This window comes from Penicillium longicatenatum, assembly GCF_028827895.1.
Source record: "Penicillium longicatenatum strain IBT 33135 chromosome Unknown contig_6_segment0_segment0, whole genome shotgun sequence".
Taxonomy (NCBI): Eukaryota; Fungi; Ascomycota; class Eurotiomycetes; order Eurotiales; family Aspergillaceae; genus Penicillium; species Penicillium longicatenatum.
Window position 1 is genome coordinate 2,649,709 of NW_026643123.1, and position 22,926 is coordinate 2,672,634.

The following is a 22,926-nucleotide window of genomic DNA, read 5'->3' on the forward strand; positions in this document are numbered from 1 at the left end:
GTGTACAAGTTTAGGCACTCGCACCAGCCTCTGCCCCTTCGCCGCTGAGCATCTTCTGCCTGAGCACTAGAAATAGTCAGTAAGTATGCTCCAGAGCATCGGGTATAAATCGGGAGAACCTCAAAACCTACCTTCTTCGACAACCCGCAGCTGAGAGTTTTTGCCCTGGACAATCTTCTCCAACTCATGCAAGTTCGCATCTAATCCCTTCACCTTGTCATCGTAAAAAGCAATTGCCTTCTGGGGTGTCTGTGTCGTAGAAAGAGAAGAAGTCAGCCACCTGTCTTTTTGTGAATAACATCACGCAGTATCATACCTTCTCAACGTAGTATCCAGTACCAACATCAACAAGCACCTTCTCCCGGTTTGTCAACCGACCCTTGACATACAAGGAGCTGGTAAGCGGCACCAGGATCTCGTCACAGCCGGCAGTTCCCTTAGCCTCAGAACCAGTCACACCATCATTGATCGAGCGCACACAGTCGCGGAACTTGGCTTGCGCAGCGCGCAGCTTCGAGTGGGAGGTAGTCAGGTGCTCCAATTCGGAGGTAAGACGGGTTTGAAGGGCACGGAGTTGAGGCAGGGAGAGGGTAGCCAGGTTCACTATATCGGTGTTATTGACATGCTCAATTGGTATAGTTGTATGCTGTGCGCTGTGGGTTGGAAATAGGGTAGCTTGCTTCCAAAGCTAGGTTGCCCAGTGGGAGGGCCTGGCTTGGGTCGCAGCTGCAGAAAGGATTGTTTCGATCTGATCTTATTGGACGCACCTGTGCCTGGGGGAGCCCCTCCGGAGCTTGTGTCGGAGTTTTGAGCCGACATTGTGGGTGGTTTGGGGGTTGTAGTTTGAAAATTAGTGATTCGAGCGCGTTGAGTTGATGCGGGCGGAGGTGGGGTGGAGGGGCGTGGCATTAGTGTGGTGGCAGCCAATTTTGTTGGTGGCCCCACCAATGGATGTGGTATGCACACGCACGATATCCTGTCCGCTTTTGGGGAGTTGGAGAAGGAAATGGATTATAATAAGATAATGTACAGGCTCAATTGCAGATATGCTAATGGTACAGGTCAAACTAAAAGCTGTTTTTGATCACAGCTGTGCGAGCAGACTTTCAACGAACTCGGGTAGCTGATCCAGGGATACATCCTCCTTCACATCGAGTTGGCGACATTGCACCTCTAAAGTCTGGTGCTTCTTCCAGCCATTACCAACGACAATGATGACAGGGTACCCGATCAGGTCTGCGTCTCCGAGCTTCCAGCCCATGCCTTTGTCACGGTCATCGAGGAGCGTGTCTACGGGCTTAGCTCCTGAAGTAAGGCTATCGTAGACCTGTTCAGCAACGGAGTCCAATCCCTTCCCGGGGACCACTACGGCCTCATAAGGAGCCATCGCACGGGGCCAGTTGAGCCCCTTGGGATCGACTAGTCGGTTGGCTACGGCAGAGACCATACGTGAGACGCCGATCCCATGGCAACCCATCTGCATCGGTACAATCTGCTCCTTGCCCGCTTTGACATCCGACGGGGACGCGCCTTCAAGTAGCGCCGGATTGACCGAGACTGATGCCTGCAACACCTCACTATAGCGGGTGCCCAGGTGAAATGTGTGCCCTAGCTCGACAGCCGGGTTGCTGGTTAACAGTCCATCCGCACAGTGCGAGCATTTGTCTTCATCGTGCACGCGAACCAGGCTGAGTTTGTTTGATGCACCAGGGAACCGGTCTAGCATCGAGTATTGAATGTCGGCAACGGTGCAGCCTGCTTTCTCCAGCAGGTCGCTCAATGGTGGACGCTGGTATACCCGAACTTGCGAGTCGTACAGATCTAGAACGCGAGGTTTTTGACCCACAGATTGTGATTTGACCCGCGCAACCCATTTGTCTAATGGGTTCTCCACGCTTAGATCGAGGTCCACTCCAGCAGCAGTGGCGATTGCCTTGACAGCGTGTGAGTTGACATGGCGCTCGACAGGCTCTGTAGACCCATTCTGCATCGAGAACTTGGGGTACCACCCACGTAGTAGAGTGTTGCCGTCCTGCGAGATAGACATCCACATACCAGTGGAGACCGTCGGGGTAACTTCGGTCGACGCATCCTCGGTCTGGAAGCCCGGAACACTATTTGACTCTGGAGATTCGTTGAAGCTGTGTGTTTTTCCATCGGCAAGCTCCTCATTGTACACATGATCACAGTGCGAGCAGCTCACCACGCGGTCTTCACCTTTGGAGCTGATGAAATGGAATTCATGGCTAAGACTGCCACCCATATTTCCTGAGTCAGCGGCCGCAACCAGATATGGGACCTTCAGTTCATTGAAAAGCTGCGTATAGGCGTGCTTAACCGCATGGTATGTTTTCAATGCTTCCTGCACATTGTAGTCAAACGTGTATAGATCCTTCATGATGAATTCCCGACCCCGTAGGAGACCTTGCCGTGGTCGTGCTTCATCTCGATACTTCCGCGCTTAAAAAGGTCAGCAAATTACATATTCTCATGTATTATGGTGACGCTTACAGATTTGGTACACTCGCAGAGGGAGGCTTTTGTAGGAAGTAGTGAGGCTCCCGACGAGAGTAGTTATTTCCTCTTCATGGGTTGGAGCAAGAAGAAAACGGGTGTCCTTTCTATCATGCAGTCGAAATACCTCCTGGGAGATGTGTTAGCATTATAATAATACGCGAGAAGACAAGCCACTATACATACTTCAGAGCTCGCGCTTAACCGACCGGACTTTTCCCATAACTCCTGCGAGGAAAGCGAAGACAAGGACACTTTAGATGCGCCTGCAAGGCCTATTAGTTTTGATTTGTGTAAAGTAAAGGGGCAACGTGCCTAATGTGCGCATATGCTTGTCAATGAGACGTTCAAGCTTGTCTTGCACTCGCAGTCCAAGGGGAAGTAGATGAAAAACCCCAGAGTATGCCTGTCCGTGAACATTAGTATTGAATTTGACAGGGCCATGAGAATCGCTCACTTGGCGAAGGAATCCGGCGCGAATCAATAGATCATTGGCATCCTCTAGTATGGTGTTAGCTTTGCGCTGATCATACTGTCTTGTCAAGTGGACGACAGCGCACCAGTTTGTCCGGCGACCGGTTTCTTGGAGATGCCGCCAGTAGGAATCCAAAAATTAGAGACTCGACTTCTTCCATCATACTAGAAAACATTAATATTATCAATTAAGCTTGGGGGTTTTCGGGGAACGCGTACATGTAAACCGCATTGCTGTGCACGGAATGCCGGCGCCCGCTGTACCCTCAACAAGCGACGGGTCTCGAGCGTGACAAACATTGCTGAGAGTAGTGTGGAAGGCAGATCTTATAGCCTTCCGAATCAATTACCACACCTCAGTCGACAAATAAGAAACTCGAGAAATCGTTGCAGTCACTCCTGGTCTGTTCCTTATCGGAGTGGTCCGAGCGTCCTGATAACGGGCCCGCCGCAAAAGATTTCTCCGTTCATTTTTCTCTCCGTCTAAAAAACATACCGCAACCCCAGATATACCACAATGGTCAAAGGGAAAGGCAAGCGCTCTTCGGGCGCTAATGAGCCCATCCCAGATGGAGGTGTTTCACTTTCCGAATCCCAGTCTGCGCCCAGTGAGCCTCAAATCGACGAGAGCGCCTTCGCCGGTCTCCGCCAGAAAATTGAGCAACGATTGAAGGATCAGAGCTCCGCCAAGGGCAAATCGAAGAAGAACGACAAGTCAAATGCCCAAGCTCAGGCCACGCCTACGAAGAAAGAGAGCGAGGTTAACCCCAAGGCTAGTAAAGCCAAGGACGCTTCTGCGCATGGAAAGAAGCGGGATCGCAATGGAGAAGTGATTGCTCGCGAGGATAAGAAGGAGGGAAAGAACAAGGCTGCCAAGTCTCCTAAGAAGGGCGGTGATGATGAGACCCTCCGACAAGAGATTTTGGCTATGGGCGGCACCGAGGAGGACCTTGAGCTTCTCGCCGATGTTGACTCCGAGTCAGAGGTCGAGGGTGTCAACGTCAAGGTTGGCGACAATGACCTTCGCAAGGAGCTCTCAAAGATGTTGGAGGCAGCTGGTCACGTTGTGCCCCAGGATTTAGCCGAGGATGAAGTTGAGGAGGAAGAAGATGAGCAGGAAGAGGAGGAAGAGGAAAATTTTGAAGGCGCTGAAATTAGTGACGTCGAGGAGAGCGAGCCTGAGGATGTTTCCGATATTTCAGACATTGAGGAGGCGCCCAAACCCAAGGAGAAGCAGCCCGAGATCATGATCCCTAAAGAATATGCCTCACTGGTGAGAATGCACGATTCTCCCTGACTTGATCTTATCATTAACATTCGACTACTAGACCATCCTTCCTCGTTCCGATTGGTACGCAGCTCCTGTTCCCAAGCTTGCCAGTGGCAATGCGAAGCAAATGACTGCCCTTCCCCGACACCTGGTTGACCGCATACACGAGCTCGCCAATTCGCTTCTGCAAGAGGAAAACGAGAAATACGCCAAAGCCCAACAAACCTCGGCTTCTTCATCCCACAAATTCTACACCACCATTATGACCTCCGGTACTCTTAGCGATAAGATTTCCGCATTGACTCTTGCTGTTCAAGAGTCTCCACTGCACAACACAAAGTCTCTAGAGGCCCTGATCACCCTCGGACGCAAACGCAGTCGTGCGCAAGCTGTTGAGGTCCTTCGTTCATTGAAGGATATGTTTGCTCAGGGAACCTTGCTGCCCAGTGACCGTCGTCTCAAAGCATTTGCCAACCAACCATCCCTGGTTGCTGCTTTCCAAGGTGCTGGCGGCCGCTGGACCGAGCGGGACCCGCTCCCTGGGGGTCTGCAGAAGAGCCACCTCATGCTTTGGGCTTTCGAGGACATCGTCAAGGAGCAATTCTTCGAGGTTCTTAAGATTCTAGAAGTTTGGTGTAACGACGAGATTGAGTTCTCACGAACCCGTGCCGTCAGTTACGTCTACGAGCTCCTCAAGGAGAAGCCCGAGCAAGAAGCCAATTTACTGCGTTTGCTGGTCAACAAGCTTGGAGACCCTGGAAAGAAGATCGCCTCGCGCGCCTCTTACCTTCTCCTGCAGCTTGAACAAACACACCCCATGATGAAGCCCTTGATTATCAAGGCTGTTGAAGAGTTGTTGTTCCGGCCTGGCCAGAGCCAACATGCGAAGTACTACGCTATCATCACCCTCAACCAGACCGTTCTTAGCACGAAGGAACAAAAGGTTGCTGGGCAGCTACTTGACATTTACTTCTCTATGTTTGTTACCCTTCTGAAGCCACAGCAGTCCACTCAGCCTAGCTACAAGGGAAAGCAAAATGGCAAGAAGGGCCCCAAGGGCAAAGCTCCTCCCAAGGGGGAGAAGGGAGAAGCCCAGACCGATGAAATGCGCGAGAAGCTCACCTCTGGTGTCTTAACTGGTGTCAACCGCGCATATCCATTCACTGACTCTGATTCTGACCGGTAAGGACTGACACACTGATATATCAGATACTTTTCGCATGCTAACCCGCTTGATTGCAGACTTTCGAAGCACATTGACACTTTGTTCCGCATCACTCACTCCTCGAACTTCAATACCAGCATTCAGGCTCTGATGCTAATTCAGCAACTCACTGCCTCTCACCAGGTTGGCAATGACCGCTTCTACCGCACCCTATACGAGTCGCTGTTGGATCCGCGCGTGATTACCTCCTCCAAGCAATCACTCTACTTGAATGTTTTGTTCAAGGCACTTAAGAACGATTTGAATGTTCGCCGCGTTAAGGCATTTGTCAAGCGTATCGTTCAAGTTCTCGGACTGCACCAACCTGCCTTTGTTTGCGGTGTCTTTTATCTGATCCGCGAGCTGGAGAAGACCTTCACCAGCCTTTCTTCTCTATTTGATCAGCCCCAAGCGAATGACAGCGACGATGAAGAAGTCTTCCGGGACGTTCCCGACGAGGATGATGAGCAGCCCGAGCCTACTCCTGTCGTTGAAACCACGCCTAGGAAGTCAGCTAACGTTTATGATCCTCGCAAGCGTGATCCTGAGCACAGCAACGCCGACAAGACCTGTCTCTGGGAATTGCTGCCCTACACTTCTCACTTCCATCCCTCTGTTTCTGTCAATGCCGTGAACCTCTTGGAGCACAACCCCATGAGTGGCAAGCCTGATCTGACTATTCACACTCTTTCCCACTTCTTGGACCGTTTCGTTTACCGCACTCCTAAGGCCAACGCTGCTTCCCGTGGAGCCTCTATTATGCAGCCTCTCGCCGGTGGTGACGCCGCCGACCGGCTGGTGGAGGCTGCCAAGTCTGGTCAGCAGGCTATGCCCTTCAACTCCGAGAACTTCTGGAAGAAGAAGGCCGACCAGGTGGCGGCTGAGGATGTCTTCTTCCACGAGTACTTTAACCGTGTCAACAAAGACAAGGCCAAGGCCAAGAAGGGCAAGGCTTCCGAAGCCCGTGACAGTGACGATGACGTGGACCCCGAGGGAGTCAGCGACAACGAGGACGAGATCTGGAAGGCCATGGTTGGCTCACGACCTGACCTGGAAGCCGCCGACGACAGCGATGACGATTTGGACCTGGATGATCTGGAATCCGCCTACGATGATGACGAGGATGAGGTTGACCTCGAGGGTAGCGATGACGAGGTCATCTTCAACGACGAGTCCGATGCTCCGTCCGACGAGGAGATGGAAGACTTCGATGGCTTCGATGAGGAGGAGGAGGCTCCTGTCTCCAAGAAGGCGGCCAAGAAGCCCGCCAAGGAGGAGAAGGAGAAGAAGAAGAAGAAGAAGGTCGAGGAAGAAGACGAGGAGGACGCCTTCGACATGGATGTCTCGGACGACGAGGCATTCCTCGACAGCGACGATGACCTGCCATCCGACATGGAGCTCGGCGGTGTGGACTTGGAAGCCGCCGAAGCCGCAGCTGCTCCCGAGGACTCCAAGAAGAAGCGCCGCAAGCTCAAGCACCTGCCTACCTTCGCCTCGGCCGACGACTACGCAGCCCTGCTGGCGGACGAGGAAGATGGCATGTAATCGACATGATTACACCTTTCCTTCTTTGCATATACGTTATTTTCCTTTATCAAAAGTGACGTCGCACCGACATTATACCGTGCATTCCCTGCTGTCGACGGCGTTCTTTGGGTTCTTTTGTATGTTTACCTGTCTGTATCGATGCATGGCTATTTGGTCATGGCCAGAATAAATACCAATCAAAAATTTTATCTCTTATGGACTGAATATCCTCGCTCTGGCCTTCCATCCGAATACCATTCCTTCAGCTACACTAGAGTAGACCCCACCAGTGTGATATCGCCTAAGAAGGTAAAAGGTTGCCCCCAATGCCTGCATACTGATAAGCTAGAACCTAGGCCCGAAAGGTACATATCCCTGCAGCGCACGTCACGAGCGTTTCGGTATTCTGGAAATAAGATTTCTGCGTCATTCACGAACCGGGCGTTGGATTAAACTCGAATCCATGCTCTTGGGGGCTATGGGGCTATTGGGATCGGAGACGCCGTTGTTCCCGGGTGAGTATGTGGATTCCGCATGAGGCCATCATGGGTAATGAGCACGCAAGAGTGGACCGAGTATACTGTAAAGAGAAGGTCGAGATCGAGACTTTCCAGGCCAAACGATATCATAAGATTTTTCAGGTATACTGTACAGTAGTCGTACAGTTCCATGGGATCTCCGAGTTATGGTTTATCACAACGTACAATTCAATCTGTATTTCTTCTGTTTATTCATCCAATGCCGAGCTGAATGCGTATCTTCAGTGAAGATCTTCTACTTGATTCAGGCATCCAGTCCAGAATGCTGAGTCATCACACGTGGCTCAGGTCCCGAAGTTCACGGGTTTCGTGTCTTTTGTGTCTTTTTTTATCTTTTCTCAGCCTCTTTGAACTACAGGATAAAGTAAATTCCACTCACTATTCTAACTTGATTTCTCTGGTTTTTTCCTCATCAATCCTGTTCTCTCATAGAATACCTAGCGTCAACCGCGAAACTGGCCCCAAAGGGTCCATATTTCCCTCCGCATGCGGTTAAGCACGTCCCGCCGCGATCGAATCAGCACATAGAAAAAGGTCACTGCGTAGCCTTCCATGTTTTCGGGCTTAATATGACTGCACTGTCTGATCCCGACCGGGGGTTCCTGCCCCCATAATCTCTCTCCATTCGACAACTGCATGCGGGGTGGGGTCAGGCCCACTTTGGCAAGTCGTTGCTTTAACGGAACTTATGGCGGGCGAAACCGATTTACTCTGCCTCGTGGCCCCCCTTTTCTTCACCAAGACAAGAAAATTCCAGAAAATACAGTAGAACAAAATATTTTTCTCTACCCTCCGAGGTGCTTGATCGGCCACAAATTCGTAGTCAAGGCACGTCGAATGAGCCCCATAATAAGGTGGTCTGGGTACCCCCCTGAGGGGCACAACCGCCTCTCCCGAGTGATTTTTTAGCCCTTGGCGCAGCGCCATGGCTTGATCCATGGCTTGAAACATCCGCATTTGCGGCGGGTTATGTCCATCACGTCATGCAATTGCGCCCGGATCGACTTCAGTCCCTGCTAGTACATTTCCGGCAATAACTTGGCTTCTAAAATGACAGGGGTATCTAGCAGAACCATAATTACCCCCCATTATGTACCTTAGAAAGCTCATCTCGTATACCAGATACCATTACCATCCTGGTCATCGTTGGTCTTTTTTCTTTTTTTTCCTCTCTTTTTTTCTCTTACCTTTCCTGGTTGCTTTAAATCTCTCTCGTCGCACTCGTCCACGATAGATCTATTCAATCCTATTGAAACCTTACATTCAACCATCCACGGGTCCTTGTAGATTCCGTTTGCTCTAACATCCACCGGCGTCACCATTCCCGGTCCCTGATACCCATCCCGTCGCAACCAATCTAAAAGACCAGCCCTCGCAAAAGTCAAAGAAACCCCCTCGCCGAGCGCCAAATTCCCAGAAGCACTTTCCAACGGTATTCCCGTGCCCGGACTCAGTTTTGTACTTCAAAGCCAGCAGCAGTTTTATGTATCCGGTTTTCGGTCCCGTCTCCTTCGACTCCGCCGAGTATCGTCAAAAGCGGTTCGCCCGCTCGTTAAGATTAAAATGGCTGCGCCAGAAAATATCGCAAAATGGGATCATCGCTCCGATAGCGACCAGTCACATACTCATGACTTGAGTGACAAACTCGACCAGGATCCCAAGTTGAAGGATTTCGATCTTGAGGGTCAGGGTCGTCGTCCGTCCCATACCCATGTTGCCGTCGACTCGTCTTCTACTACCGAGAGTGTCGGTCGGCAAATTGAGCTCGAAGCTGAGAATGGTATCAAATACCGTACTTGCAGTTGGCAGAAGGTAGGTTTGGAGTTCCTTGCGACTAGCAGATACAATTGGATATGGCGGTTTTTGGCGGTTGCTAATTGATCTGGTACAGACGGCTGCACTACTCTTCTCCGAGTATATCTGTCTGGCAATGATGTCCTTTCCCTGGTCATACTCTGTCCTTGGTCTGGTCCCAGGTCTGATTTTGACCGTTTTCATTGCCGGTGTGGTGTTGTATACTTCGTTGACAATTTGGTATGTCACCCGAGCACAGCTCACGGTCAATGCGTCACGCATATACTTATGATTATTCCAGGAAATTTTGTCTGCGACACCCGGAAATTCGCGATGTGTGCGATATTGGCCAATACCTATTCTGGGACTCCAAATGGGCATGGTGGTTTACTGCGATCATGTTCCTCCTGAACAACACCTTCATTCAGGGCTTGCATTGCGTGGTGGGGTCCGAGTACCTCAACACCATCTCCAATGGCGGTGCCTGCACCGTTGTTTTCTCGCTCATCGTGGCCATCATCTCCTTCTTCGTTTCATTGCCCCGTACATTTAGCGCTCTGGCTCGATTGGCCACCCTATCTGCCTTCTTCACATTCATCTCCGTTCTGCTGGCCATGATCTTCATCGGAATCGAAGGTCACCCGGCCGGTTACCCCAGCGCCGGCGAGCCGGAAGTTCTCGCCATCCCAGCCAAGGGTACCACTTTCGTCAGTGGCATGAGCGCCTTCCTGAACATCAGCTACACATTTATCGGACAGATTACCTTGCCCAGTTTCATCGCCGAAATGAAGGAGCCGAGAGACTTCTGGAAGTCCGTGACTGCAGTGACTATTGCTGAGGTGATCTTGTTTAGTCTGGTCGGATCTATCATCTACGCCTACACTGGCTCACAATCAGCATACATGACATCGCCCGCCTTCGGCTCCATATCCAATGAGGTGTACAAGAAGGTTTCCTTCTCGTTCATGATTCCTACCCTCATTTTCCTCGGTGTTCTCTACGCCTCTGTCTCTGCGCGTTTCATTTTCTTCAACATTTTTGAGGGTACGCGCCACAAGACTCAGAATACCGTGGTGGGATGGGCTTCCTGGGCTGGAATTCTGGCCGTGCTCTGGATCTTGGCTTGGATCATTGCCGAGGTCATTCCGTTCTTCTCGGATTTGGAGTCGATCATGAGTTCATTGTTTGATTCCTTCTTCGGTTTCATTTTCTGGGGAGTGGCCTACCTTCGCATGCGTATGGCTGATCACGGACCAGACTTCTACAAGAAGCGGGGCATTCGTGGTTGGTTGGGTGCCATCTTCAACGTCAGCCTGATCCTCATGGGACTGTACTTCTTGGGACCCGGTACCTACGTAAGTTCATTTTGATCATCCTTTGTACTCCCTTCATTTATTAACATTCATTTATAGGCTTCTGTCATGTCGGTAGTCATCAGCTACCGAGAGGGTTCCGTCGGTGGTGTATTCACCTGCGCCAGTAACGGACTTTAAACCCCTGCGGGGCGGGGTCTTGTTTCATTTTGTTTGCTTTCTGCGACTTCATCATGTCTTGTATCATCGTTGCATTCATCCGGGAAGAATATAATAATTTCCGGGGGATTGATGAGATGACGACCGAGAGGCAGAAGGACTGTCCGACTGTCAATGCATATTTTTGATTGGGCTTCAATGGTTTGTTGGTCAATATGCCGGTGGATTCCTACTTTTAGTGCCATCGAAATTGATGAGCATATTTGCGATCTTTGTATAATTTTGGGGACGATTGTGGTGTTGGGCTTGTTCTCCTTTTATATATCCATCATATCGCGCCAGCAGTCTTTGCACATAACGACACCCGAAATTCAACCGGACGATTGGCATCGGGTCAAATATTTGATCCCGATTCATGTTTTGCCATCGCCTCCAACTTTGACAGACTTTGTATCCTCAATTCTTCCTATCTGACAACTGCGAGTTGAGACTTAAACGTTTTAGGAAAACAGCTTCTGCTGACTCATGCGTACATGCCGCCGGACATCGGCCACCCTATCTCCACGTGACTTTTCCGCTGTGCTTCCCCGACGGCGGAGTAAGTTCTTCAGTGACCCATTTTCCACTCCTTCTTTCTTTTCTCTTGTACATTCAATTTCATTTTCAGATTAGCATTGAATCACAATGGCCAGCGTTCGTACTCTCAAGAAAGGCGCAGACCTCGTCGCAGCCCGCACGGCCGCTCTCCATACACCCCGCGCCTCTATCGGCTCCACACTTTTGCGGCGGGAGCTATCAACTGCCTCGGTGCGGCCAGCAGTCCGTGTGCCTAGCACCCGCATTGCTGTTCCCAAGGCCATTGGAAAAATTCAGACCGTTCGCTATGCCTCAAGCTCAAGCGAGCCTTTGAGCAAGACACAGCTGTATGCGTTGCACGAGGCCCATGGCGCCAAGATGGTGCCCTTCGCCGGGTTCGCTATGCCACTCCAGTATACCGACCTCAGCCACGTGGAAAGCCACATGTGGACTCGTGAGAAGGCCAGCCTGTTTGACGTTAGCCACATGTAAGTGATGAAGCTATGTGTGTTTCTACAAACCTCAATTGGTCCTAACAATCTTGTTTATAGGGTGCAACACCACCTGAGCGGACCTGGTGCCCTTGAGCTTTTGATGAAGATCACCCCCTCTTCCCTCGACAAACTAGCCCCTAACACCTCTACCCTGTCTTGTCTCTTGGAAGAAGGTACCGGTGGTATTGTGGATGACACCGTCATCACTCGCCGCGGCGAAGACACTTTCTATTTCGTCACCAACGCCGGCCGTCGAACCGAGGACTTGGCCTTCCTGACTGCTGAGATTGAAGCCTACCGCTCCAAGAATGGCGCCGACAGTATCAAATGGGATATTCTCGAGGACCGCGCCCTGATCGCCCTGCAAGGTCCCCTCGCCGCCAGCGTTCTGCAGCCCCTCATCAACTCCGCCAACGCCTCCGCCGCCGAGACAGACCTGAGCACCCTCTACTTTGGTAACTGTCGCGAGCTGCACCTCACCCTCCCCGATGGCTCCGCTACCCCCTCTCCTCTCCTGATCTCCCGTACTGGCTACACTGGCGAAGACGGCTTCGAGATCTCCATCCCCACCTCCGTCTCCACCTCCCTCCCGGAGCAAGTTGTGAACCTCCTCCTCCAGGATAAGAACACCACCCGCCTTGCCGGTCTCGCGGCCCGTGACTCCCTCCGCCTGGAGGCTGGCATGTGTCTCTACGGCCACGATATCTCCACCGCCCAGACTCCCCCCGCCGCTGCCTTAGGCTGGGTCGTTGGCCGTGACCGTCGCGATGCCGCGACTGCTACCTTCAACGGTGCCTCCACTATTCTTCCCCAGCTCGCCAGCCCCGCCAAGACCCTGAAGCAGCGTCGTGTTGGTCTTACCGTTGAGAAGGGCTCCCCTGCCCGCGAGGGTGCCATTGTTGTGGATATTTCAGACCCTGCCAACCCCGTCGACATCGGTGTTGTTACTTCCGGTGTGCCTAGCCCGTCGCTTGGTGGTGTCAACATCGCCATGGCTTATGTCAAGTCCGGATTCCACAAGAAGGGTACCGAGGTCGGTGTCAAGGTTCGCAACAAGGTTCGCAAGGCCAGTGTTGTTGGTATGCCTTGGATTGAGAGCAAGTTCCACCGTCCTTCTTAAGCTGAGCGGTTAGCTTGACCTTTTGTCCTTGATTGTTATGTCCCCATCTGTTATGAATTTCGAAGAAAGCGTGGTGAATGCGTATGGTTGCACTTGTACATACTTTTAACTTTTTTCGCAACCTTGTGGTTTTTTTCTTACATATTTAACATTACCGGTGTTTTTAAACATAAATGCATCTACTTCAACAGTCTTAGATCATTAATCGAATCACTAAATTTCCAAGATAAGCAAGCCTCGATGTTTTTTCATTCCCGGCATCCATATTGGTAAACGCTCAAGTATGTTGCTGTGTCTTTAGAATCTCTCGGTGAGAATATATGTACATGATCAGAATACTACTTAGGCTTGAGTATTGTATGTAAAGCTTCCTAAATACATTTATGCTTGGCAAATCTGAGCTCCCAAACAAAAAGCCTTTAAAGATGCCAAACAATTCAAAAGCCTTTGCAGCCATACCTTGAACCATTTCTTTTGTTTGTCTCTATTTATCTCCTTCAAACACATTTGTCGTTCCACTCCATTCATTTCCTTCACCTCCTTCTACTACGACCACCTGGACATCTTCTAACCTTTGAATTTCTCAACTACCTCCTCATCATGGCTCACATATTCTCCTCCATGCCTCCAGCTAACACCCACGCCTTCTTTTCTGGCATTGTCATACTAGACGTGGCGCCGGAAAACACCAGTGCGGTCTGAATGACCTGTGAGGCATTTAAGCAGGGTCCCTCCTATGAAAACCTTAACAACGTGATCCAGGGGCAGTACGGCATACCACTGACTATCGATTACAATAATCGAGGTCGGCATGAGTTTCCCCCGGGCACGATTGCCTTTGTGCAAGGTGTGCTTTCTGTAGATCCCACGCAAGCCACGAACGCAGACCCGAAGGTGTTAATCCGTGCTGATCAGCTGGTACCGTAAGTAGTACTTCAATCTTGGGCTACTCTTCTAATTTACATTTCAATACAGCATGCAAGGCAATCCGGATTCGAGCGGATATGAAAAACATACGCCTTTCATGGCCAACGGTTCCCTTACCTTCATTGGAACCCTCATAAACAGTCGAATCGAATCAGGCCATCGGCTCTTCGTGCTTATAATAACGGTGTTCAATATCGAGAACACCCGCAACAAGGACGCCCTAAAGTATTCTACATTTAAAGTGGTTTGTATGGTTCCTGACGGCTCGCGCTGGAGCAATTTTCGTACGCCTTCCTATGGGTCTTTGATGCAAGCTTCTGGAGACTGGATGGGTTACTATGAAGTCGACGGTGTGCGCTGCCCCTGTATCGTGGCAAGTGCGTTCTCCTTTATTCGGACTGCTAATAGCCCCATTTTCCCGTGGCTCCAGAAGATGGAGAGTGCTGTTGTCCCGAGTGTCTGAGAGAATATCCAGGGTATCTGTGATCATCGGTGATGTCCCGAGTTTTCAAGAGATTATCTAGAAGATGCACAATTTAGACTGCCATTCTACCAGTCATGAAGAGAGTATTGATGATTTCTACAATTGCATTTCTCATTGGCAAATCCCTCCTCTATTCACTTTCCAACCTCAATATCTGTTTCAGCCTATCTTTGGATTCCCCCTCCAACCGAGAACACATTAAAAGGCGAGCCTGTATATCCTCATTGCAGGAGAAAATAGCCATAGACAACGCACTCCGTTTATACTTGTTCACCGCGTTAATCTTCACTCGATCACAGACGAGAAACTGCTCGACAATATCCTCATGCTCACCCTGAATCGCTTTATGCAAAGGCGTATTTCCGCTCGCATCCTTGGCATTAATATCCACCTGTTCCAACGTGAGGAGACTCACAATTATACAAAAGAATCCTAGACGGGAAGCAATATGTAAAGCCGTCTCTCCATTTTCATTTACACAATTCAAGTCCGGCATAGAAAGCGCAAAGCCAGGATAAATATGATGATGTGCAAGTGTTTCAAATATTTCTGTGTCGCCTTGCTCAGCTGCTAGTATCAGGAGCGTTCGGCCTTGATCATCGGCGAGATCGACGGGCCTAGTGGAGTATTGCAAGATAGTTGTAAAAGTATGGTACTGTTTGTGAAGTAGAGCCAAATGAAGTGCCGTGAGGCCTGATTCAGACTTGGAATTGACATCCACTCCGTTGAATATGAGATAGAATCTCACGGCGTTGACGTTTCCCAGTATGGATGCCACCATGAGTGGTGTGAGGCCATCGTCGTCCAAGGCACTCCCGTCAACTTTTCTAGCTGTGAAAAGCTTCTTGAGCAATTCATAGGTGCGTTCATGTTCTTCAGTCATACGAGCGAAATGAAAGTGCCAGTAGGACTTTGCGTATGAGTGGAAATAAAAGTCCTGGTCTGCGTGGTCGTGACAGAGAGAACGAGCTTGAACAAGCGTTTTGCCAAGATCAACGCCAGATTCGGATTTCCCTTTGAGTAACTTGATGGCTAGATGCCGGACGCTGGTGGAAGAAATGCTAGACTGCAGGATTGTAGATGTTGCTGCACTTGCATTGATCCGCGGAATGACGGTTCGGGATAATTGTCTATCGAAGACATTGTAATTGAGGTATGTGAGAATAATATCGGACATGTATCGATGTGCAGAATCCAAAGTTAGACTCAATGGCGCTTTTGTTGTTTGCTCGTGAGATTCGAGAAGAAATTGTTTCAGACTTGGATGAACGAGTCGTGCTGTTAGCTCTTCTTCGTCGATGTTGATGAGACAACCACAGCTTGCAAGGGTAATGTAGATGTTATTGAGGCTTTTAGATGGGTCCCATTCCGTATTGCCTGGAGTCACACTCAATGCTTCCTGTAACTCGTAAATTGTTATCGGACGCTGAGCAGCAATAACCAATTTAAGAATTGACCCCTAGATGGTTCTTTCCACTCAAGTCGTTGTAGAACGCGAGAAAATGTTCCTGCTAGGTCTTTAGGGAAGTCTCGCAAGGCTTGGCGGATCTCATAGTCGGTCTTCGTTGTACACAGTGTTTCGATCTGTAGAGCTACCTAAAGAAACATACCCTGGGATCCATGGAAAAGCGCATCTCGAATTTCCAATATGAGTGTAGGGTCTCCCACAGCCAACTTCTGAGATTCAAGGCAGTTTTCGAGCTCTTCTAGAATGAAATCTTGGATTTCGGAACTATTTTCAGGGATTGGCGTCACAGTCGGAGATACAAAGCCCATCGTGACGATATTGCGGTCATAGCTCGTTGGGTCAGAGCGAGAGGATCCACAAAGACGTATATTGAACTTCTCCTACAGCTTTGATAGTTCTGTGATCATTTTGGTTCGTTCAGACTTCTCCAGGTCGTCGAAACCATCGACTATAATGAAGCATTGCAGCACGCCGGGTGGAAAGGCACATTCGAGTAGAGATGTCATCTTTTTAAATTCGTCCCGTTCCGCGCATTGATTCAGAACTTCTGCCACGGATGTGAGGTCTTGGATTCCAGCAAGTATTTGTCTAATGAGTGATCTAATCATGGTGCGAGTCTTGAGCGATTTGGGAACATCGTGTCGGCAAAAGAAATAAGCCACCGGTATATCGGTATGAAGATGCAGATCCTCAACAATATTGGCCAAGACAACTGATTTTCCACATCCCAACTTGCCCGTGTATACAAGTGAACAGGAGATACAAGAAGATGCTGGATCTTTCCAAGCAACATATTCCGGACTGTCGCGGAAAAGGGTCGTCGTCCCCGCTTTTCGAGTCTGTTTCCAGATAACCGTGTGGTCGAACTGTGAGCAAAAGTTCAGTACTTGAAGATGTGCATCAATTTTCGCTTGCAGTATCTCATCGTCTGACTTGGTGATTCTTTTCCATAACGCATTCTGGAATTTGGATGTTTTGATAGCTTCCTCCTCGATTTTCTCGGCCATCAGTAGGGTCACCTCTTCCTTGATATTCATAGCCCAACGTTCCAGGTTCAATTGGAAAGAATTGAGTTCTCCCTCATTGAAGGCTGCTTTGAGCTGTCCAAGCGTCGACTTTTGGGTGAATCTTAAGATTTTGTGACATAGTTGCACAAGTGTGATGAAATAGTCACACATATAGGACTGCAAGTTTTTGGAGCGCGGGTATAGAAGAGCCATTTTCTCATAACGGGGCGCAGACCGACCAGCGACCAATGCCGGCGCTCAAGATCGCGGATATCATCTTTTGGTAGAAAATCCACCATCCGAATATGTATACTTTACGTGGGGACTCATCAATGTGCCAGTCCTTGACTCCTTGATGAACTCACCAGACCTTTCAATGAATCAAACAAGACTATAGTCAAAGCCCCATTAAGCAAATAAGTATGCTGCCATAATTTTCAAGGCAAAAGAGGTCAAAAGGAAGAATGGGATCTTTGTGAGAAAAGGGGAAGTGAAGCTTGGCTGACTATGAGCATCACGTGACCACTCTCATACGGCCACGAACGATGGATGACAATGTGTAGTTATTGTGATACGGAGTGATTTACGTGACACTTGTCACCAAGAAGAACAGGCTGCTCTTTTAGAATCATTCTGCATTTTCACCGAATACATTACGTGCGAATCGGTCTCGGTTATGAGCGGTTCGATTCCCCTCCTGCGCCTCACCTGCACGCGCTGTGGCTGTGTAGTGATTTCAAAGTTCTCAGCTAGGCAAACAAGAAAACTCTCCTTATATCCTTGATGCTAGCCAGAAAATGGATTGGCTTTTAAAATTAATCTGCTCGAAAATAATGGTCTCATTATCTCTCCGGGAAGCGTGCGGCCATCCAGACTCCTTGTTTGCGCTTCCGCAAGATGACCTCTTACGCATGGTCTATCAAGAATTTAAAAATGACCTCGACCGACTCAAACGAGCATATTCCATTCGATCTTGTCAGCAAGTAGCTTTCACTACGGAGTCGCCCTCATACATACTGTACCAAGCAGATTATGACGAGGTTAACCGAACCTTAGTGGGGTTTCTTGCTCTGCGCTGGATTCACCGCGGAGAATACGAGAATTTTGTCGGCTCACAGCCACCACATGTTCGATTAAACAGAGAATCATTCGACTGGATACGGAAATTCTATAGCGAAGTCATTGTGGACGCCGATGCACTCTATACTTTGATTACATCCATCGTCATTAATGATCTAGGCAAAGACCCACAACTTGCATCTGACTACCAAAATATTACTGGTATAGACATTACAGAACTGAATCACGACGAGATTCTGCGCAAGGCTGTCACAGTCGGACTAGTTCAGTCATTGGAAAATTTGCCAGCTCAATACAATGACGATGTCGTCCGTGGCATCGAGCTCGGGGCAACCTTCAATTTTGGACAGCTGGCCCAGGCCGAAAATGTCCCTGCTTGTTTATCTGGTCTGCTTTTGATGAAAGATAGCGCTCGCTGTTTTCGGCTTTGCTTCATGGAGCAACTTCTGGATATTTCTGGGGCTGCGGGACATATGGATTGTACCTGCGCGAAGAAACTTATTCAGCCCATATTTGACTCTTATCGGAACGTCTATGATGCGTGCCAGAGTGTTATTGCTGGTGTCTCTGATCTGAGGCAGGGTTATGACTTGATTCTTTCCAGAAGAGCACAGTTACTGTATGGAAAGGGATTCCCGTTGTTACATGTCGACAACTTACATCACCGCGCATTGTTGCGACTTTGCTGCATGGGCAATGTTGCGACCCGTGATAAAGCGAACATGTTCAAAGAGATATGGGGCTCGCTGGAGGCTTCGGTTAGAGATAAGCTGGTATATGCACTTAACCTTGATGGTGAGAGTGGCGAACCTGCGGTCCAACCGACTTATATGCCTGCTTTTCTTAGCCGGATCGAAGACAAGAAATCATTGACATGCGCTTGGCGATACCTTGCGCGTGTTATGACCCTAGAAGAGTCTATAGATTCATCAGTGCTGGTCGTTGAGCGAAGCATTTTGTGGGTTATGAAAGAGTATGTCGAGACAGGAGAGTTTGATAAAGATCCTACTATCTTAGAGGGCATCGATGTACCTGAAGCAGTTGTTGCAGTAACAACAGTAATTGATTAACTACTTTGCTTGAAACATTACTTCTCTTCCTTATCTCCCGTGTCATATTTCATGAATAATATCAAACGAGAAAAACATTACTATTACAGTCTTCAAAAGGGTATGACATGAAAGCCAAATCGCAAAATAAAACAGAGCCAAAACTAAGACGGTAGCTCGGTAACAACTCTCTGTACCAACGTATCTTTCTGAGGAGGAGTAGGAGGCACCGACACTGAAGGCGCAAAAAGCGAAGCCTTCTTCTCCTGTTGAGCATATCTCAACCGAGTCCGGCTAACCTCACCCTGACTAGCCAGGCTAACCTTCAACCAGTCATTTGGCTGAGCCTGATCCTGAATCGAGCTCCGCATGCGCACGACACATTCCCGATACAAACAATTCTTGTCGAATCTCCAGCTGCACAACAGCGCCCGCACCATACCACCCTCACGTCCACAGATCAAAGCCACGACCGGTGGTCGCTCAGCCGCAATGACCGACACGCTCATATCACCCGTATCAACGATAGTGAATAAGCGATGCGTGTCGGGAATACCGTGTTCCTTTCTTTGCTGTTCCCAGTGTTCAGGGCCCCGCGGATCACCATGTGAATCACGAGGCTCAACGCCCATTCGAAATTTGCCGTGACGGATTTTATGGGAGAATATTGTAGAAGAAGGCGCATAAGAAAGCCGGCCAGTGAAATTGCCGTAGATAGCTTTCTCAATCTCGCGGAGCGTCATTGTGCCTTCGAATCCGACTAAATGGCAGGAAAGTCCGGATCCTCCGCTGCATAGGCGTCGGACTGCTCTCGGGCTGAACCAGGAGATTACCCAGGCGATACCGAGGTATACCAGGATACCAAGCATGTATTTGTTGATGCTGATGGTGGTTCCATCGTCCACGCTTGCGAAGGCAAGCGAGACAACGGTTGCGAAGAGGTTGAAACCCATCAGCAGGAACGAGGCACCGATCCACACCACGAATTGGGATATACATTCGCGGAAGCCTTCAAAGTTTTGTACGTATCTCACTTTTGGGAAGCTCTTCCATCGGATAGGAATGCCGCGGCACCGGTCCAGGATAACTGTCGGAGCGAACTTGTCGTTCCCAATACCGACCACATCGCATAAAGGATGGATATCCCAAAGATGAACGGAATATTGATCTTGATCCGCGATATTTCTGAGAAGAGCTTCGCTACCAGCAACGGCATATCGTTCTTCTCCTTGAACCTTGGATGTTCCTGGGACATCCGGCGTGTACTTCGGCCACAGACTGACAAGACGCTCCAGCATCTGGTTGCTATCATTCACAAGCGACAAGCGCGCAATGGCTTGGAACGTATCATCTTCTTTATCGGGCGTGATGCGATAGGCCAAGAGACCCATCGCAGCGTAGGCCATGCTCGCGGTGGTAAAACCTTCATCCTCTCCAGTAAACAATTTTGCCATAGCTTGAACAGCAAAGGTAAACAGTTGTAGTTCACTGAGCTTAGTCCGGTTCGTATAGTGATCAATAAGGTGGCTGATTGCATCCTCGGGTCGCCCTTCCCCATGGCTATCGGTAGTGGATACAGTAGAAATGGGCTTAAAACTCGGCCAAAAACTGTTGTACATGTCGTTCAACGAGACAGACCCAAATTTATTTTCCGTGGGCATATTCCCCATGGATGAAGGCCAGTCCTTCCATTGGGGTGTGATGCAGTATCGAATCTTCTCAGCCGCAAGGAGAACCTCAGGCAAAGTCCAGACTCGCTTCCCCCACGTCCGCTTGTCCTCCTGGCTCTCACCTGGCAGCATGATATATACACGCCTAGCACAGCGCACCGCATCACAAATGGAGTTGATATCCCTAGCCTTGATGGCTGGGTTCTCGTGACTGACACAGTCAACATCCACCCAGAACGCTTTGATAGGTTCTTCTTTTGGATCTCGATGGGCGTTCTCTTTATTCTCTTCATGCAAGACGCTTTGAGCCACATTGTGGAAAAAAGGCCTGAGAACATCGTCTCCTCTGGGATAGTTTCCTCGTGAGAAACTCAGGAAAACATAGGGTGGCAGCATTCCTGTCACTTTGTCCCGGAGCTCGGAAGTATCTTTGGCTATATAAGCTTTCTTCTCTTCGTCCCACACCACCAGACGGCGAGGAATCATGAGCCTGGTGAGGCTTGTTTGCGGTTTCTCGTTATCCTGCGACTGTTCCAAAAAATTGATAGCGTGCTTGGGCCATTCCCAGAGTACATTGTCGTAATCCGTGTAGTCCTCTGACGAGCCTTCCTTGCTCCATGGCTCGGTAATGATGTCGGCGGAGAGCAAGACCTGAATGACCCACGCCAATGTCAAGGTAAAAAATATCGACATGATATGGTGCATGACGCGAAGGCAGATCATCCTAACATGCCGAATTCCGGTCCTCTTCAGCGGCAGTGGCGCATTCGGATCTTCGCTCTTGCTCTTATCAACATAGCCGGAATCGTATCTTTTGAGGTTGAACGGGTTCAGACAAAGTTCCGATAACCGAATGATAAATGGCGTCCGTCCATCGATATTCCTTTGACTCCAGTGCCTTGGCCGAGCATCTTTCTGCGCATCTGCTGTCGCTTGCACGACTAGTCGACGGGGGAACTCTTTGTTCGTGCTGTAGTAAGTATCCAAGTCGAGGAATTTCTCGTGGTCATCAACTCCGTTTGAATTGAGGTATCGGCGCTTATGAACGGTCGGTTCTTCGTGCTCAAGCTCGACCATGCGGTCATTCAGTTGGCTGGGAGTGAGGGTGGGTGGCCGTTTGGCCCAGACACCACTCGACCAGTGCCGATGTCCATCGTATTGCTTTTCAAGGTGCTTTTTCCAGGCCTCATGCTCCATCTCTTCTTTGTTTGAGAATTGAGCGGCCCCCATGTCGGCTGCAAAGACCTCTATGCTTGATAGTGATTATAAGTGCATGAATAAAGAAATGCGCGACAATGGGGCTGTTGTAGGGTTTTTATTGTTATTGAAGAGCATATGTCTAGATCCACCCGAGGACGGTCCGTGCTAAGGAGGGGAGGCTCAGCTTTGGGGGCCTAAGCTCAGGGGCATTGACTAACTATGAAGAGCTCTGGAAGGCTAGAAGAGCCCAAACATCTAGCATGAAACAATTCCATGGATTATCAGTCAATCTGACCAATCCAATTCTAGTAGCAAATTCAGGCCCCATAAGTCGCTCAGGCCTCTAACTCTATAGATAGACCCTTAACTAATTTAATCTTAGCCCCGCTAATATGTCTTTAGGTTTAGGGCGCCTTGTGCATCGTTCTTTTCACTTCACCTCGCGCAAATTAGCTCAACGTGCAGATATGCATACGCGGAATGTCTTAAGCCATGATGGTATGCAGCAGGCCAACGCGTCATTCATCTATTTTGAGAGTCAAATGTGACTAATTTTGCCATATCAAGGTTCTTGTTGGACGTTGATATTTAAGTCGCAGGGCAGGGACCCTTGGTTAGAAGATCCCACCCTGTCAGCACTAGATTTGCTCCACCATACTAATGTTCACATATAGGATAACCCTGGAATTTTTTCAATCTTGGGGCCACTTGAGATCGCTTAGAAAACCAAGCACACCATCTCAAAAGCATCCATATTGCCTTTAATACGAGAATCGGCCATAACGCGGGTGCAGGCCGCGAGGAACCAGGATTACACGAGAACCTTAATCTCGACTCAACAAATCAAAAAAATTCCAAATACAACTGAGTCAGTCCAACATGAAATTCTCGCTCATCACAAGGATGCGGACCACATGGAACGGACAAGATCAACGCTACTCGATCCCAACTAGGACAAATCCGCCTGCCGGGACGACCCTTTAGAGTTAAGCGCTGACAAGACAGCGCACCCGGGCGAACCAAGGGACTCCACGGCACGGCACGCTATTTCCACCAC

General features: G+C 49.5%; 9 protein-coding genes across 9 annotated transcripts; 5 read left to right on the forward strand and 4 right to left on the reverse strand.

The window, feature by feature from the left end:
* Positions 1-10: 10 nt before the first annotated feature.
* N7484_009171 (prefoldin subunit 5) lies at positions 11-819 on the reverse strand (the record flags this gene model as incomplete). Its single annotated transcript, XM_057119558.1, has 4 exons — positions 11-66; positions 132-249; positions 317-603; positions 768-819. 4 exons carry the CDS (start codon positions 817-819, stop codon positions 11-13), a joined length of 513 nt encoding a protein of 170 aa, XP_056969113.1.
* A 265-nt stretch (positions 820-1,084) lies between these two features.
* N7484_009172 (putative proline--tRNA ligase AIM10) lies at positions 1,085-3,288 on the reverse strand (the record flags this gene model as incomplete). Its single annotated transcript, XM_057119559.1, has 7 exons — positions 1,085-2,460; positions 2,512-2,644; positions 2,701-2,780; positions 2,830-2,920; positions 2,972-3,015; positions 3,075-3,153; positions 3,208-3,288. The coding sequence occupies 7 exons, from the start codon at positions 3,286-3,288 to the stop codon at positions 1,085-1,087; spliced, it is 1,884 nt and encodes a 627-aa protein (XP_056969114.1).
* A 217-nt stretch (positions 3,289-3,505) lies between these two features.
* N7484_009173 (RNA-binding ribosome biosynthesis protein MAK21) lies at positions 3,506-7,007 on the forward strand (the record flags this gene model as incomplete). Its single annotated transcript, XM_057119560.1, has 3 exons — positions 3,506-4,261; positions 4,317-5,440; positions 5,501-7,007. 3 exons carry the CDS (start codon positions 3,506-3,508, stop codon positions 7,005-7,007), a joined length of 3,387 nt encoding a protein of 1,128 aa, XP_056969115.1.
* A 2,084-nt stretch (positions 7,008-9,091) lies between these two features.
* N7484_009174 (putative neutral amino acid permease) lies at positions 9,092-10,815 on the forward strand (the record flags this gene model as incomplete). The annotated part of the gene is made up of 4 exons (XM_057119561.1): positions 9,092-9,340; positions 9,420-9,562; positions 9,624-10,677; positions 10,735-10,815. The coding sequence occupies 4 exons, from the start codon at positions 9,092-9,094 to the stop codon at positions 10,813-10,815; spliced, it is 1,527 nt and encodes a 508-aa protein (XP_056969116.1).
* Positions 10,816-11,478: 663 nt separating this feature from the next.
* N7484_009175 (glycine decarboxylase subunit T) lies at positions 11,479-12,984 on the forward strand (the record flags this gene model as incomplete). Its single annotated transcript, XM_057119562.1, has 2 exons — positions 11,479-11,858; positions 11,922-12,984. 2 exons carry the CDS (start codon positions 11,479-11,481, stop codon positions 12,982-12,984), a joined length of 1,443 nt encoding a protein of 480 aa, XP_056969117.1.
* Positions 12,985-13,584: 600 nt separating this feature from the next.
* Positions 13,585-14,374, forward strand: N7484_009176 (uncharacterized protein; the record flags this gene model as incomplete). Its single annotated transcript, XM_057119563.1, has 3 exons — positions 13,585-13,680; positions 13,747-13,907; positions 13,960-14,374. 3 exons carry the CDS (start codon positions 13,585-13,587, stop codon positions 14,372-14,374), a joined length of 672 nt encoding a protein of 223 aa, XP_056969118.1.
* Positions 14,375-14,525: 151 nt separating this feature from the next.
* N7484_009177 (ankyrin repeat domain-containing protein) lies at positions 14,526-17,041 on the reverse strand (the record flags this gene model as incomplete). The annotated part of the gene is made up of 3 exons (XM_057119564.1): positions 14,526-15,772; positions 16,006-16,193; positions 16,248-17,041. 3 exons carry the CDS (start codon positions 17,039-17,041, stop codon positions 14,526-14,528), a joined length of 2,229 nt encoding a protein of 742 aa, XP_056969119.1.
* A 662-nt stretch (positions 17,042-17,703) lies between these two features.
* On the forward strand, positions 17,704-19,020 carry N7484_009178 (uncharacterized protein; the record flags this gene model as incomplete). Its single annotated transcript, XM_057119565.1, has 1 exon — positions 17,704-19,020. One exon carries the CDS (start codon positions 17,704-17,706, stop codon positions 19,018-19,020), a length of 1,317 nt encoding a protein of 438 aa, XP_056969120.1.
* Positions 19,021-19,163: 143 nt separating this feature from the next.
* N7484_009179 (uncharacterized protein) lies at positions 19,164-21,899 on the reverse strand (the record flags this gene model as incomplete). The annotated part of the gene is made up of 1 exon (XM_057119566.1): positions 19,164-21,899. The coding sequence occupies one exon, from the start codon at positions 21,897-21,899 to the stop codon at positions 19,164-19,166; it is 2,736 nt and encodes a 911-aa protein (XP_056969121.1).
* Between the last annotated feature and the right edge of the window lie 1,027 nt (positions 21,900-22,926).